The sequence below is a fragment of the Entelurus aequoreus genome, linkage group LG15 (assembly GCF_033978785.1).
Source record: "Entelurus aequoreus isolate RoL-2023_Sb linkage group LG15, RoL_Eaeq_v1.1, whole genome shotgun sequence".
In the NCBI taxonomy this organism is placed as follows: domain Eukaryota; kingdom Metazoa; phylum Chordata; class Actinopteri; order Syngnathiformes; family Syngnathidae; genus Entelurus; species Entelurus aequoreus.
The window spans coordinates 37,881,579-37,898,549 of NC_084745.1; the positions used below are offsets into that span (position 1 = coordinate 37,881,579).

Here is a 16,971-nt window from a genome sequence, read left to right on the forward strand (position 1 = left end):
CATCCTTGTTTGCGAATGACTGAGCATTTCATGGAAGCTGCTTTTTATACCCAATCATGGCACCCACCTGTTCCCAATTAGCCTGTTCACCTGTGGGATGAGCATTCCTCAACTTTCTCAGTATTTTTTGCCAATTGTGCCAGCTTTTTTGAAACATGTTGCAGGCATCAAATTCCAAATGAGATATTTGCAAAAAAATAAGGTTTTCCAGTTCAAACGTTAAGTATTTTGTCTTGGCAGTCTATTCAATTGAATATAGGTTGAAAAGGATTTGCAAATCATTGTATTTTGTTTTTATTTACGATTTACACAACGTGCCAACTTCACTGATTTTGGGGTTTGTATATATACATATTTGTTTTAAGAATACATTTTGGCCTTATCCGCACTTACTCGCTGCATGTATACTGTGTGTAACCTGTTTTAAAAAGGTTTTATAAGTTTTATACCAAACAATATATTGCAAGAATCTGTTTGAATCGGAGATGATGAGGAATCAAGAATCAATTCTGAATCGAATCGTCACCCCAGGAAACGGAATCAAATTGAATTGTGAGTTTTTGTAAGATTCACATCCCTAAAAAACAGCGATCGCAAAACTATATCTTGCTTTATAAATCACATTGCGAGTGCTAAATTAATATCTTTGCATATTTTGTGTCTTGTAACATGTGGCTTGGCATTGTTTTGCTGAAATAAGCAGGGGCGATAACATATGTTGCTTGGATGGCAACATATGTTGCTCCAAAACCTGTATGTACCTTTCAGCATTAATGGTGCCTTCATAGATGTGTAAGTTACCCATGCTTTGGGCATTAATACACCCCCATACCATCACAGATGCTGGCTTTTCAACTTTGCGCCTATAACAGTTTGTATGGTTCTTTTCCTCTTTGGTCCGAAGGACACGACATCCACAATTTCCAAAAACAATTTGAAATGTGGACTCGTCAGACCACAGAACACTTTTCCACTTTGCATCAGTCCATCTTAGATGAGCTCGGGCCCAACGAAGCTGGCGGTGTGTCTGGGTGTTGTTGATAAATGGCTTTGGCTTTGTTTAGTGGAGTTTTAACTTGCACTTACAGATGTAGCGACCAACTGTAGTTACTGACAGCGGTTTTCTGAAGTGTTCCTGAGCCCATGTGGTGATATCCGTCACACACTGATGTCGCTTTTTGATGCAGTACCGCCGGAGGGATCGAAGGTTCACAGGCATTGCCGCTTACGTGCAGTGATTTCACCAGATCCTCTGAACCTTTTGATAATAATACGGGCCGTAGATGGTGAAATCCCTAAATTCCTTGCAATAACTCGTTTGCAAATCAATGTATTCTGTTTTTAGTTACGATTTACACAACGTGCCAACTTCACTGGTTTTGGGTTTTGTATACTGTATGTCCCTAAGTATATGTACATGAGGTCCTTATGACTGCTAAAATCCGGGGGAGGAACCTCTTTCCTAAAATTTCTTCCAATTAGGATCCAATTAAGCTGTTTTAACTGTGGTCCAAATCAAGTGTGACAAATACCTAAATTACTGGAAGCGAAATAATTACTGCACGAAAATGAGAGCTGCCATCGCTAGGAATGCAAATGAATAATGCGATGCAAATCCCTAAATGCCGTGCCATTTCTGTTCAAAAGCTGAATCCCACAATTAAAGTCAAATTAGATGCCAAGCATCCTGCATCACAGAATATATTTGTTTGTGCTATAAGATTCTCTATCAGTTCTACATTGTCCTTGGTGAGGGCAAAAGTGGTAGACATTGATTCAATTTAAATTTCTCAAAGCAATATTTTCTGCTTTGCTTCTATTGATGCTGCTGGAAACAGTGCCTCCCCATGTTGCCACGGGAGACATTCATTGATTAGCTGCATGGCCACATTCATCGAACCACGTATGGCAGGATTGCTCCTTCATACAAAAGGTGTGCAAGTGAGACGGAGGCGGTTCTGAAATATCGGATGACCCAAAATTACTTTTTAAGAGAGTGTGAAAGAGGGGAACAACAACATCACGGAGGATACGGATGGGTACCTTTCACATTTGAACTGTACTTTTTCCCAGTACCCGGGAATCAATAACAGCACTCAATGCCACCAATTTTTGGTAAATTTGTGTGTTAATAAATGTTAATCATTTACTAAAAAAAATAAAAAAATTTAATGTAACATTTAAAAATGAGCTGTTGTTATAGCTTGTTTTCTTATTACACTTCTGAGTCTCATTTGCAAGTATTATATGGTCTACTTTGCATGCAGTCGCAATTTCGAAACGTAGTAGTGGATAGGCTACAGTGTTGCCGTAGTGAGGAAATAGTCTTTCCCTCTAAGCCAGGGGTGTCAAACGTACGGCCCGAGGGCCGGATCAGGCCCGCAAACAGATTTTATCCGGCCCGCGGGATGAGTTTGCCAAGTACAAAAATTAACCTGACATTTTTGAATGAAAGAAACTGCTGTTCTAAATGTGTCCACTGGATGTCACACTAGCAAGTCTTTGTATGTTTGTAGATGATGCTACATTATGTACAAAATAAACCACGTGATGTTAGTACATCAGTCAAGGAAATGAGCAAACTACACAAATAACATACTGTAATTTGTATATACTTTTTTTTATCTTGATAGATTGAAAACTAAAATCAAATGAGTTGACTGATGAACATTATCACATAATTTATTCAGAAAATATAAATAACGACAAATAAAGTATATATACTATTAATCGCAACAGGTAATTGTAAAAAAAACCCAACAACATTATGATTTGTACAATATACTATTAATCGCAACAGGTAATTGTAAAAAACCCCCAACAACATTATGATTTGTACAATTTCAGAATGTGCTTGTTCTATTTTTAAACAAAAAAAACAATTTGAAGTTGTCTTTATTTTGAAGCTATTGTGCCGTGATTTTACCAGTCCGGCCCATTCAGGAGTATATTTTTCTCCATGTGGCCCCCGATTTAAAATAAGTTTGACACCCCTGCTCTACGCGGAATGTGCCAGTCTAGTCTCATGCTGCACCCTAAAAGTGTTTATAGTGTTAGTTTAATATTTCTCACACATTTGCTGTTTGATTGTACCATGCATCTTAGTTATCGTTTTCATTAACAAATTTGAAGCTGTTGAAACTGCCATGTAAAATGCTATTCTTTAGCATGTGTAAAGCAAAACCAATTAGCATTAAGTTAGCACATTTAGGAAAAGTCGAGCATTACTGTACTTTTCAGTGCCTGTTTCTTGCTTTGTTGGTATCAAAAATTGTAACATTACCTAGAGGCAGTTTGACATAGTCCTCTCTGAGTGCTGCTTGGGCGCTTGTTTGCCTGCCGAGTGTTTGAGTCGGTGCGTAGTCTGCAGTAAGATATGACGTCACATGTAACAACGGTTGATTTTATGTGAATCGGTACCCGGTAGCACCAACTGAATTCCGTCAGTGCCTATAAAAATACCGAATTCGATACTCATCCATACCGAGGATGTTTAGAATGATGCTTTTGCAGGCACAAGGAGGGGACAAATGATTCCCATATCAGTATTGAAAACCCAATTGTGTGTTCTCATTGTCATAACAAAACAAACGCAATAACAACTTTCTAATGAGTTTTGGATCTGTGATTGGGATGATTAATTTGTCTTCTATCAGATGTAGATCTGCCACTTTTGACTGATGGCCAAATTGCTTGTTTGAGATTTGAGATGAAAAAATTGACAGCAGAACTTTCAAGATTCATCCCCTGGAGGCTGTTCAGGCTGGGAGCAGACCTGCCAAGCTTGTGCGCATTTAACGGCACTGCAAAGACAAGTGGAATTTTGACGACTCCTACAGCTGAAGGAAGAAAGGTGTCGTCTAAGGTCAGCGTGCATCCACTTTCTCCCCATCAAAAACCACAAGGGGCCCATTTTACAGCAGTCTCGACAGCGCTGTTATCACCTAAATGGCATTTTTCTTGGCAAGAATATCCTCAGAAAGCACACGTTTGATTTGACGCATCTGAACAGTTTGGGCGTCAAATCACACAGTCTGACTTTTTTAAAATGCAGTTCTTTTTCTTTTTTTTACGTTTCTGCCTGATTCCAAATCATATGAGTAAATATCAATATTTAATATTCATGCATGAATGAGCTGAGCGTGGGATAAAGCCTCCCTCCACTGCAGCCCACACAGTCATAAATATTCACAAAGTTATCTTGTTTTTATCATCTCTTCAGGCTCGTCATGATAAAACCACTTGGACTTTACATTCCATGTTTGCTCGGCATTACAGTGGGTGTGTTTTTTGGCGTTCTCGCAATATTTGATAGCACTATTATAGCTTCGCCACTGACAAAGGTTGTTTTAAGTAAATACTACTTTTTGTGCATGTGGGTGTGAAAGAGTGGTTTCTTAACAGCTGCTAGGGGCGGGAATACAGTACACTCCTGCAGAACATCAACAGTCTGTTCAAACACTTTGTCCCGGTGTTTTCACTTGCTCGTGCGATTTTACGCGCAATATGCTCGCCTTTTTTGGTGAGTGGGGAATGAAGCGTTTTTATTTGAAAAGCCACCACTGCAAATGGATTTCAGCGGGTATCAGGAACAGTGAGTTCCCTGAAACGGAACTGTTTAATTAACGTGCTCTTGGATGTTTTGCAGCGGCAATTACACCGCTTTGTTGCACCCACGCCAGCGCTTTGTGTGTGGGATCATATTTGCACACAGTTAGCGAGTTGAACACGAGACAAATCATCCTAAAGTGGGGGTCAGCAACCCGCGGCTCTAAACCCACACTTTAGCGCCGCCCTAGTGGCTCCCTGGACCTCTATCAGAGATGTGTGAAAATGGAAAAAGATGAAGAAATTATTATTTTTTTTGTTTTAATATATTTTCTGTAGGATGACAAACATGCCACAAACCTTCCTAATTGTTAGAAATCCCACTGTTTTTATTAAACATGCTTCACGGTTTAAGGTATTTGGCAAGCACCGTTTTGTCCTACTAATTTCAGCGATCCTTGAACTCATCGTAGTTTGTTTACATGTACAACTTTCTCCGATGCTGCCAGAGAAAGACGTGTTTTATGCCACTCCTCCTTTGTCTCATTTTGTCCACCAAACGTTTTATACTGTGCGTGAATGCACAAAGGTTAGCTTTGTGGATTTTATTGATTTGCTGGACTGCTTATCAGGCATATTTGGTCAGTGTATGACTGCAAGCTAATCTATGCTAACATGCTATTTAGGCTAGCTGTATGTACATATTGCATCATTATGCCTTGTTTTGTAGGTATATTTGAGCTCATTTAGTTTCCTTTACTTATGTCCTCTGTGTATTTAATTCATATTTGCATGTCTCATGACACATTATCTGTATGTAATATTGGCTACATTTCTGATGGTTGTACGTGTGCCATGTTGTTCCAGACCACAGCAAACGTACCCAACTTGCAAAGATTGTAATAAATCCATTAGAAGAAGACAGCCTGCAGTTTCCTTTAACTTGGACACACACATCTATACCTTTGGCCATTCTAAGTGAGTAATTTCCAGGAGCCTCCATTTTACTCCATTTTGGGGCGGTATAGCTCCGTTGGTAGAGTGGCCGTGCCAGCAACTTGAGGGTTCCAGGTTCAATCCCCGCTTCCGCCATCCTAGTCACTGCCGTTGTGTCTTTGGGCAAGACACTTTACCCACCTGCTCCCAGTGCCACCCACACTGGTTTAAATGTAACTTAGATATTGGGTTTCACTATGTAAAAGCGCTTTGAGTCACTAGCGAAAAGCGCTATATAAATATAATTCACTTCACTAATGTTTTCCAATGTTGCAAAAATGTGTAGAATAAAAATAAAAATACAACATTTCTGTCAACGAAGATTTGCGTCAGCCTTTGATAGTAGGCTAATTTAGCTAATATAGACACTTACATCATGTGTTGCCTTCATTATAACACTTATATACAACTTTTAATTTGTTGCGGCTCCAGACAGATTTTATTTTTAATTTTTTTGGTCCAATTTGGCTCTTTCATCATTTTGGGTTCCCGACCCCTGTCCTAAAGGAAATACTTTTAGTCCAGGAGTCTCAAACTCCTTTTTGATGAGGGCCACATCGCTTGTAACAGCTAATAATGTAGGAATATAAATGTATCAAAATTTTCCCCATGATATTATTACACAATTGTTGATGCATTTGGTTATTTTTTTATGTACAGTGTAAAGTTAAATATGAAGAAATTCTGGCAACTGAGTGTTTACAGTAAAATTTACAATGGGTTTTACAGCATATTTCTGTATATGGGGAAACTGTACCACTTTTTTTTACTTTAAAGTCTACCCTTGTTGTTTTCCCGATGTATTACTGTAAATGGGAAAATGGTATCGCTGTTTTTTAACGGTAAAATTGACATTTGTTATTTTTTCCGGTGTATTACTGTAGATGGAAAAATGAAACCACAGGTTTTCTTTAGGCTAAAATTCTGCCGACAGAGCTACCAGTTTTTACAATTGTACAAATTGTAAATTTTTTACGAATAATTTGCTATGAACTCCTTGAGTCAAGCAGATATTTAAGTCTTTTTTCATTTTAGCAAAAACAATGTATGATAATATAATTTTTTTTTAGCATTATTCAATAATAACAATTTAAAAGGTTCAATTGCATGCAGTATTATTTTCTGTCAAAATGGAAAGAATGAAAACATTTAGTAATAAAAGATAAAGTTCTTTATTGATACACATTATTTCCAAACTTTTGTAGGCCACATAAAAAGATGTGGCAGGCCATATAAAATGTTGTGGCAGGCCATATAAAACTGTGGTGGCAGGCCATATACAAATGTCGTGGCAGGCCATGTAAAAATGTCATGGCAGGCCATGTAAAATGTGGTGGCAGGCCATATAAAAATGTGGTGGCAGGCCATGTAAAAATGTCGTGGCAGGCTGTATAAAAATGTCCTGGCAGGCCATGTAAAATGTCATGGCAGGCCATGTAAAATGTTGTTGCAGGCCATGTAAAATGTCATGGCAGGCCATGTAAAATGTGGTGGCAGGCCATGTAAAATGTCATGGCAGGCCATGTAAAATGTGGTGGCAGGCCATATAAAAATGTGTTGGCAGGCCATGTAAAAATGTGGTGGCAGGCTGTATAAAAATGTCATGGCAGGCCATGTAAAATGTTGTGGCAGGCCATGTAAAATGTCATGGCAGGCCATGTAAAATGTTGTGGCAGGCCATGTAAAATGTCATGGCAGGCCATATAAAAATGTGGTGGTAGGCCATGTAAAAATGTTGTGGCAGGCTGTATAAAAATGTCATGGTAGGCCATATGAAATGTGGTGGTGGCCATATAAACATGTCGTGGCAGGCCATATGAAAATGTGGTGGCAGGCCATATGAAAATGTGGTGGGACAGATGTCGGCCCTGGGCCTTGAGTTTGAAATCTGTGCTTTAGTACCATATTTTTCATGCAATGACTAAAATCTGAAGAATTTTATCCTACAATTTTGCGCTATCCTTCGTGTTTATTAGTGGTGTTGGCTGAGACCCTTTAGTGTGCTAATCCATTTAACCTTGTGCCACTTCCCATTAAGCCCATGTGGAGATGAAACCTTGGAAATTAGAACCCTCAGCAAGGTTCCAAAAGTGAAACAAATGTTGGAGCTGAACATGCAGTACTATTCTTGACAGGCCAGCACTCAGAAGGTTTGGCAGAGCAGTAAATTGGCCTTGTGATAAATGGTTGCAAGTATGGTGCTTTTAAAATGTTACAGCTCTCCTCTTTTTCCTGTACACAATAAAGTGTCCCCAAGGTAAAGTGTTTTTTTCTTCTTCTAACTTTATTAACACACAGGCCTGAGGAAAGTTCTACTCTAGTTGGTGGCCACCTAAAAATTTATAGGAATTGATTCAGGCCAAACTAGCTGTGCAGTTTATGCCCTGAGAAGGGAATCAAGTGTTTCATGAGGTTGTCTACAGCCACGATAATGTTATGCGACACATGTAGCATGGCTTTTAACAGTGTGTGTTTGTGTACCGGTGGCTTGTGGTGGGGGTTATGATTATGACTGATTTATTTTTAATTATTGGGCTGTAATCCATAATAATCCTACATTTTCCAGGACATGTTTCTGCTACTGTAATGTTAGCATGCAAGCTAACTTTGCAGGTGTACACCTCAGAGTCTGATATTTTGGTACTTGATGCACACATACTGTTAGCATTTTGTCTTTAAAAAAAAAATGTTTTAGCTATTTTTGCAAGTCAAAGTCATATACAGTAGTGCCTCAATGTACAAGCTTAATTAGTCTGTGATGGAGCTAATAACTCAAAATAACTGCATCTCAAATCAACAAATTGAAAATTAATTAAAATAAAAAATACAAATCTTCTACAGTATTTACCTTGGTGAGCTGATTTCTGCGGTATCTCCTTCCAGCTACTTCTCCTTCAAACATGAAATCAGCGGCTTCTCCATATTTTTATGGATAAATGTCCACCGTTTATATAGTATTTTATCATCCTTTACTGGCGTTAGACTCATTCTGCTTCAGTATGGTGCAAAGTAGCAGTGATATGTTTGAATTGCTTGGCCAAGTTGGCACTTCTGCTCAACACTGTTTTTAACACTCTTTTTCTTCGTTCCCATGGTTAAAAAATATATATAATAATATATATCTAGTTATAAGCTAATGCTACAGTAGCAAGTAAGACCAGACATTTTGGTACGCCAACTAATTGCGGGAATGCTTGTAACTCAGATTTTTGCTAGCAAGAGACAGATTTTATCCCAAAATACACTTAAGTTGGGATGTAGTTAAGTTGAGGTACCACTGTATTTTGGTACTTGATGCATCCTAACGTTAGCGGACAAATATTTCATGCCTGCTTTTGTAGTTTTTTTTTGTTGCAGGTATACACCCTAGAGTCAGGTATTTTGGCACTTGATGCATACTTACTATTGGCATGTAAGCATGTTAATATTAGCGCATTAAAGTCAACTCACTAATTTTGCAGATTTTTCAGACACGTGCTAACTGTTGGCATGCTCACGTTAGCATGCAAATGTTTCATGCTCGCTTTTGTAGCTTTTTGTCCAGGTATACACCTTAGAGTCAGGTGTTTTAGCATTTGATGCATACTTTCTGTTGACATGCCAGCATGTTAATATCAGTGCATTAGCTTTTTTAGCTAATTTTGCAGGTATACACCTCAGTCATATATTCTGGTACTTGATGCATGCTAACGTTAGCATGCTAATGTTTGTTGTTTATTTTGTAGCTATACACCTGAGGGTTGTATTTTTTGTTATCTGACACTATGTGGCTGGCATTTAAGTTAAACTTTTCAACATTTACAGAGAATTTAGACCAACATATTTTTTTTGTATTTTTGAAATACTTCTCTATCCCATTTTTTTTTAAACATAAAACTATAAAATCATTTGTGATCTTACCTTTGCTTTCGAAGTATAGTGTATTAATAACCCAACACTTTCCTTCTTCAGGAAAAGCTCTTTGTTGATACTTTGTTGTAAAAGACCTCATTATTTTCCTGTCTGTAGAAAGACAGCAGCCTCAAGCACCTACCAGCTCACATAAGTCCCCCTGTGAGGAGTACTATATGCATTAAGAGGGTACCGGCTCACTGCAGCCTTAGCTCACGTTTCTGCCCTGTATTTAATCAGAACATATGCAAAGTCAGTGATTTTTACCTAAGAAAATGTTAAAACTTAGAGGAATTATACAGGAAATACACTTATAAAACAGTTCAATGGACAAATAATAATGCGCAAATAATAATTACATGTTAAATAAATAATAAGTGCCATATTTTTTGGACAATAGGGCGCTCTGGATTATAAAACGCATTAAAGGGGTCATTTATGATTTATTTTTCCTACATTTAAAACATTTCCCTGTGGTCTACATAACATGTAATGGAGGTTCTTTGGTCAAAATGTTGCATAGATTATGTTTTAAAGACCATCTTCAAGCCGCTCTCTCTGACCGTCTCTTCAGGATGCGCCGTTTTGTGGGCGGTCTTATTTACGTCGCGTAAGTGTAAACTACTCTATATTAGAAATGGCAACAGTGGAGGATGAATGCCCCACAACAAGAAAATAGCATATTGGCAATGGCGCTAACTACAATGGCGCACAGGCGCCAATTTTTGGGACTTATGCAGATCCCAAACAAACATCAGCAGGTATCAATAAGTAAGAAAAGTTGGTTATTGCATAATATTGCGAAACAAAACACCAGATAATACGTCTCCTAATAGGTACCAATTTGGGCCTTTACACACACACACCATAATAATACCTGTATGTTGAAGCACTGACTACAGTAGTTGAAAGCGCCGCGTTCCATCAAGTGGTGCTGGCTTTGTAGCTTACACAAGTCGTACTAAAACTTTTTGACGTGTTTTCTATATTCTCCATGAAACATCAACGTGTTTGTGTTGCTTGCTTACGAGTACTTGCTAGCGTCATTTATTTAACAGGCGTCAACTTGCAGTCAACACGTATCTCTTATGTGTAACTGGCATCTACTGGTCACACTTATCATTACACCATGTACCAAATAAAATTGCTTTGAGGTAAACACAACCAGAATTGATTAGGCGCACCGGGTTATAAGCAGCTCGTGCAGAACTCTGCTGCTCGTCTGCTAACACAGACCCGCGGACGTGAGCACATCACCCCTATATTAGCGTCCCTTCACTGGCTCCCTGTGCGTTACAGAATCAATTTTAAACTCCTTTTATTTGTTTTTAAATGTCTAAACAACCATATCTCTCCGACCTCCTTCAGCCTTACTGCCCCACCCGATCCCTAAGATCAGCCGATCAGCTGCTACTGACGGTCCCTGACACAAGGCTGAAGCTTAGAGGTGACAGAGCTTTCACTGCTGCTGCTCCCAAGCTCTGGAACGACCTACCTCTTAGTGTTAGACAAGCCTCCTCTCTTCCTGTTTTTAAATCTCTCTTAAAAACATACTTTTATTCCATGGCTTTTAACACTGAGTGATATCCATCCTGCAATGGCGCCCCATAATACACCTGCTGTGAACCTGTTTTTATATTTTATTTATTTATTTTTTATCGTGTTCTGTTTGTGTTGTGTTGTGTTTGCTCGGTTCTCGTATTATTTTTAACCTGCCCATTGTACAGCACTTTGGCTACCCCTGTGGTAAATTTTAAATGTGCTTTATAAATAAAGTTGATTTGATTTGATTTGATAAGGCGCATTGTCAATTTTTGAGAATATAAAAATATTTTAAGTGCGCCTTGTTCGATAAATACGGTACTTGTTTTTCATAATGACAGAACTTTCCTCCCCTGACTGGACATCACTAGTTGGTGCATACAGTACTGTGCATTTGTCTTAGCAACCCAATAATACACTATATTGCCAAAAGTATTTGGCCACCTGCCTTGACTCACATATGAACTTGAAGTGCCATCCCATTCCTAAGCCATAGGGTTCAATATGATGTCGGTCCACCTTTTGCAGCTATTACAACTTCAACTGTTCTGGGAAGGCTGTCCACAAGGTTGCAGAGTGTGTTTATAGGAATTTTCGACCATTCTTCCAAAAGCGCATTGGTGAGGTCACACACTGATGATGGTCAAGAAGGCCTGGCTCTCCATCTCCATTCTAATTCATCCTAAAGGGGTTATATCGGGTTCAGGTCAGGACTCTGTGCAGGCTAGTCAAGTTCATCCACACCAAACTCTGTCATCCATGTCTTTATGGACCTTGCTTTGTGCACTGGTGCACAGTCATGTTGGAAGAGGAAGGGGCCCGCTCCAAACTGTTCCCACAAGGTTGGGAGCATGGAATTGTCTAAAATGTTTTAGTATCCTGGGGCATTCAAAGTAGGGCTGGGCGATACGGCCTTTTTTTAATATCTCGATATTTTTAGGCCATATCGCGATACACGAAATATATCTCGATATTTTGCCTTAGCCTTGAATGAACACTTGATGCATATAATCACAGCAGTATGATGATTCTATGTGTCTACATTAAAACATTCTTGTTCATACTTCATTAATATATGCTCAATTTAAACTTTCATGCAGAGAGGGAAATCACAACTAAGTCAATTGACCAAAACTGTATTTATTAAACAGTTATTAAGCAGTGGCACAGACATTAATGTCATTTCAAAACAGAAAGTGCAAGATTGTCAGAGACATTTTAAAACAAGCTATGAGTGCACTTTTGTGCATGATGTCCTCAAGATGATAAATCAAAACAACACTAAATTAAAGTGCACTTTTTGTACAGAACGCCACTACAATAGTTTAAAACAAAGTGCACTTTTGTGCATGATGTCACACAAGATATTTCAATAACTGTCAAATAAAAATGAGCCGCATAATAGGAAATCAAATAGTGTATGTCCTTCGCTATGTGGTAGGTTTCTGCGGACGTTATCTCCTTCTGTTGTTGACTATTTTTTTAATAGTGTTGATGTGGAAATGGTTGCCTCCGCATTTTGTTGGTATGGCACCGAACGGAGATGTTGACATGCAGAGTTTCAAGCACTCTTCATTCTAGGGCAGGTGACTTTTCAAAGGATGCTACATATTAGCAGTAAAGCTACTTTTTGTAGCGACGCTTTCGCTCCACACTTGACAAATTACGGTTGTCTGTTCGACATATTCCCACTTGAAGCCAAACCACCTGTGCTGTTTTTCTTAGGAATTAATTCCTCCTTCATTTTTTACCAGATTCGCACCTTCTTTCTCTCGTATTACCACTCGCACCACAGCTAACTTTAGCCTTGCTGCTACCTCTCTGCTCGGGGAGGGCGTATGACGTTGCACAGGTGACGTATGTAAGAAGGTGCGCTTGTTTATGTCTCTGTGAGAAGGAGAGACTAGAGTGAGGAGAGCCTGTAGTGTAATGCCTGCAGCTAAAAGCACGGGCGCGGCACCGCTGCTGCCCACTGCTCCCCTCACCTCCCAGGGGATGATCAAGGGGATGGGTCAAATGTAGAGGACAAATTTCACCACACCTAGTGTGTGTGTGACAATCATTGGTACTTTAACTTTAACTGCGTGAGAACGTATACTCGAATATCACCATATAGTCATTTTCTATATCGCACAGAGAAAAACCCGCGATATATCGAGTATATCGCCCAGCCCTAATTCAAAGTTCCTTTCACTGGAACTAAGGGGCCAAGCCCAACTCCTGAAACACAACCCCACATCATAATTCCTCCTCCACCAAATTTCACACATTTGGCACAATGCAGTCCGAAATGTACCGTTCTCTTTGCAATCTCCAAACCCAGACTCGTCTATCAGATTGCCAGATGGAAAAGCTTGATTCATCACTCCAGAGAAGGCGTCTCCACTGCTCTAGAGTCCAGTGGCGACGTGCTTTACACCACTGCATCCGACGCTTTGCATTGGACTTGGCGATGTATGGCTTAGATGAAGCTGCACGGCCATGGAAATCCATTCTATGAAGCTCTCTGCGTACTGTACGTGGGCTAACTGGAAGGTCACATGAAGTTTGGAGCTCTGTAGCAACTGACTGTGCAGAAAGTCGGCGACCTCTTTGCACTATGCGCTTCAGCATCCGCTGACCCCTTTCTGTCAGTTTACGTGGCCTACCACTTTGTGGCTGAGTTGCTGTTGTTCCCAAACTCTTCCATTTTCTTATAATAAAGCCAGCAGTTGACTTTGGAATATTTAGGAGCGAGGACATTTCATTGGATTTGTTGCACAGGTGGCATCCTATGACAGTTCCACACTGGAAATCACTGAGCTCCTGAGAACGGCCCATTCTTTCACAAATGCTTGTAGAAACAGTCTCCATGCCTAAGTGCTTGATTTTATACACCTGTGGCCGGGCCAAGTGATTAGGACAGGGATGTCCAAAGTGCGGACCGGGGGCCATTTGTGGCCCGCAGGTCATTTTTTTAACGGCCCCATGGCACATTTTAAAAATACGATTGAAAACAATTAAAAGCATGATAAGTGGTATAAAAGAGCAAACAGGTGAAATGTAACAAGAAAATGTCGCAATGTATACTCTAATAACACAAAGCTGCCATGCAGGCTGTTTCTTTCTTCAATGTCATTATGAATTATTGACCTATTCAAGGCTCCAATTACGTCACATCTGAGATATTTTGGGGAAAAATGTTACATATTTTGTGTTTGCCATATAAAAAACTGAGCTGTTTTTTTTATAAAGAATGGCCTAAAACGAACAAACGAAAAACATAAACAACAATAAAACGTATAATTGACGGATAGATCTGAAGTTGATCTCGAGATTATTGTGTTAAAAGTAAACAGTAAAAAAATTTTATTTTTATTTTTTAACACTATAATTATTTGGATCCCCAATAATTTTAGTGTCATTGCTCAAAAAATAATAATGAATTAAAATCAATGTTGTTATGAGTTATTGACCTTTTTAAGGCTCCAATTATTATATAATCTGAAATATTCCACTTAAAAATTTTATTGAGTGAAAATATTGCATATTTTGTATTTTTTCCATAAAAAAACTGGGTTTTCTTTGACAACAAGAGCATATAACTTAAATCTTTAAAACCGTTATATTGACAGATAGACCTAATGTTGATCTAGAGATTTAAAACTTGAATAATAATAAAAATAATAATACTGAATAATGACACATTTTTAATATTTTTTTGACCAAAACCCTTTGGGGTCCCCGGGATCAAGCCTGAGTGGAAGCTTAAATGTATATTTTTAATACATATATTGTATTGGTTTTTAAAATAAAAAATATCAAAATGGCCCCCGCTTGCTTTGATTTTTCAGAATGCGGCCCTCAGTGGAAAAAGTTTGGACACCTCTGGATTAGGACATCTGATTCTGATCATTTGGATAGGTGGCCAAATACTTTTGGCAATATAGTGTATGTCCCCAGCTTTATCCAAATCCTCACCGACAATGGAATGGGGTCTTCTTTGGCCCCACCCCTGACCACACGCTTAACAGTATTCAACGTACGGTTGCTCCCTGTCTAACTGACAGCGCCTTGTTGTTCTTTGGGCCTTTACTACTGTAATTAAGTTATGGGAAGATCTTGTTTGGCCAGTTTAATATTATTCGAATTCTTGGCTGGAACAACAATTAACCTTAGCTGTCACAGTAGATCAATGATGAGGCAGGAGAAAGGCAACACACATACAGACTATAATTAAATAGCTGAGTTGTATTAAAAAGCAGTGATGATCAGCAGTGTATGCCAACGTGCTTGGTAATTAGATCAGGGTAACAAATGGTGCATTAAACCAAGAGTCAATTGTCACATTTCAATCAATCAATCAATCAATGTTTATTTATATTTGATGCAAGTAGACATTAAACAGGGACGACTGCAGAATGGAGTTATTGTCACTCGCTTGACAATTATCATAATTATATTGTTGGCGGAGACATAAAGCTGTCCTGTGAAATGTATTCAGCTCCGGGTTGCCAAGGGCAACCATCTGCATGTCAAAACATCCTGTCTTCCTCTATAGATACGCTAGTGTCTTTTTGTGTATTATTTAGCTGCAACCAGATTGGATTTATTACATGTGAAGTTCATCCTTGGCACGCCATCCCGCACATGAATTTCTGCACCGGGAAACAAATCTTCTGCTCGCAATAAATCACAGCAATCAGTAGTATTTCGAAAAGCAGCAGCGAGAGAATTCCAGCGCCGCTAATTGTCACTCTGGGTTTCCAGGCTGGTCACCCCGGGGTAACTTAGGCGTGCGGAGCATTCTCCCAATTACAAGTCAGCACGCCATAAAAAGTCTTCTTGAAGCGTATTATTTTAAAGTTGAAATGACACAATCCCGTATTAAAATGTGTGTTTAACTTTGGAAAAGATGATCGCGGTGCTAAAATAGGCCTTTTTTTTTGTCGAGCATGAGGAAACACTGTGCTTCGGTCTGAAATGACTACTACCAGTTAATTTCCCTTGTCCACCCTCCAGAGAGCGTCGTCACTGATTCATTCATTCATGTATGTATTTGACAGGGACAGTACAATGAAACATTGCTACCCATAGGTAGCCAATGTCAAAGTACATACGATTTATAGCCACAGGCTACTTTGCAACATTTGGCCCTGGTTAAGCTTTTAAAAAGTTGAGAAAAGTGTAAAACACATACAAAAGGATTAAGACAAGTACAAAAATAAAAACACATTGAAAATAATTGGCCCCATTTGTGAAGTGAATTATATTTATATAGCACTTTTCTCTAGTGGCTCAAAGTGCTTTTACATAGTGAAACCCAATATCTAAGTTACATTTAAACCAGTGTGGGTGGCACTGGGAGCAGGTGGGTAAAGTGTCTTGCCCAAAGACACAACGGCAGTGACTAGGATGGCGGAAGCGGGGATCGAACCTGGAACCCTCAAGTTGCTGGCACGGCCACTCTACCAACCGAGCTATACCGCATATTTGTCTGTACTACACCCAGTTCTAGTGCTCACACTTCTGATTTTCCTTAAGCCACTTTTTCAGTTTTGTGGAGAAAAGTTTAATGTCCAACTGTGACTTTTGCCATGCCTACAGTAAGTCGTTTAACCCCTTAAAGGCCTACTGAAAGCCACTACTACCGACCACGCAGTCTGATAGTTTATATATCAATGATGAAATCTTAACATTGCAACACATGCCAATACAGCCGGGTTAACTTATAAAGTGACATTTTAAAATTCCCGGGAAATATCCGGCTGAAACATCGCGGTATGATGACGTATGCGCGTGACGAAGTCCGAGTAACGGAAGTTATGGTACCCCGTAGAATCCTATACAAAAAGCTCTGTTTTCATTTCATAATTCCACAGTATTCTGGACATCTTTTGCAATTTTTTTAATGAACAATGAAGGCTGCAAAGAAGACAGTTGTAGGTGGGATCAGTGTATTAGCAGCGGACTACAGCAACACAACCAGGAGGACTTTGTTGGAGCGCTAGCCGC

General features: G+C 39.2%; 1 protein-coding gene across 1 annotated transcript in view; it reads left to right on the plus strand.

Moving 5' to 3' along the window:
• The window catches only part of LOC133630124 (protein disulfide-isomerase TMX3-like), a 124,171-nt gene extending 109,160 nt beyond the window's left edge, over positions 1-15,011 (plus strand). The window contains exon 16 of the mRNA XM_062021465.1: positions 14,811-15,011. Within this exon, the coding sequence (XP_061877449.1) occupies positions 14,811-14,906 (96 nt within the window). The 3' untranslated portion in view covers positions 14,907-15,011. The remainder of the gene's footprint in view (positions 1-14,810) is intronic.
• Positions 15,012-16,971: the final 1,960 nt, after the last annotated feature.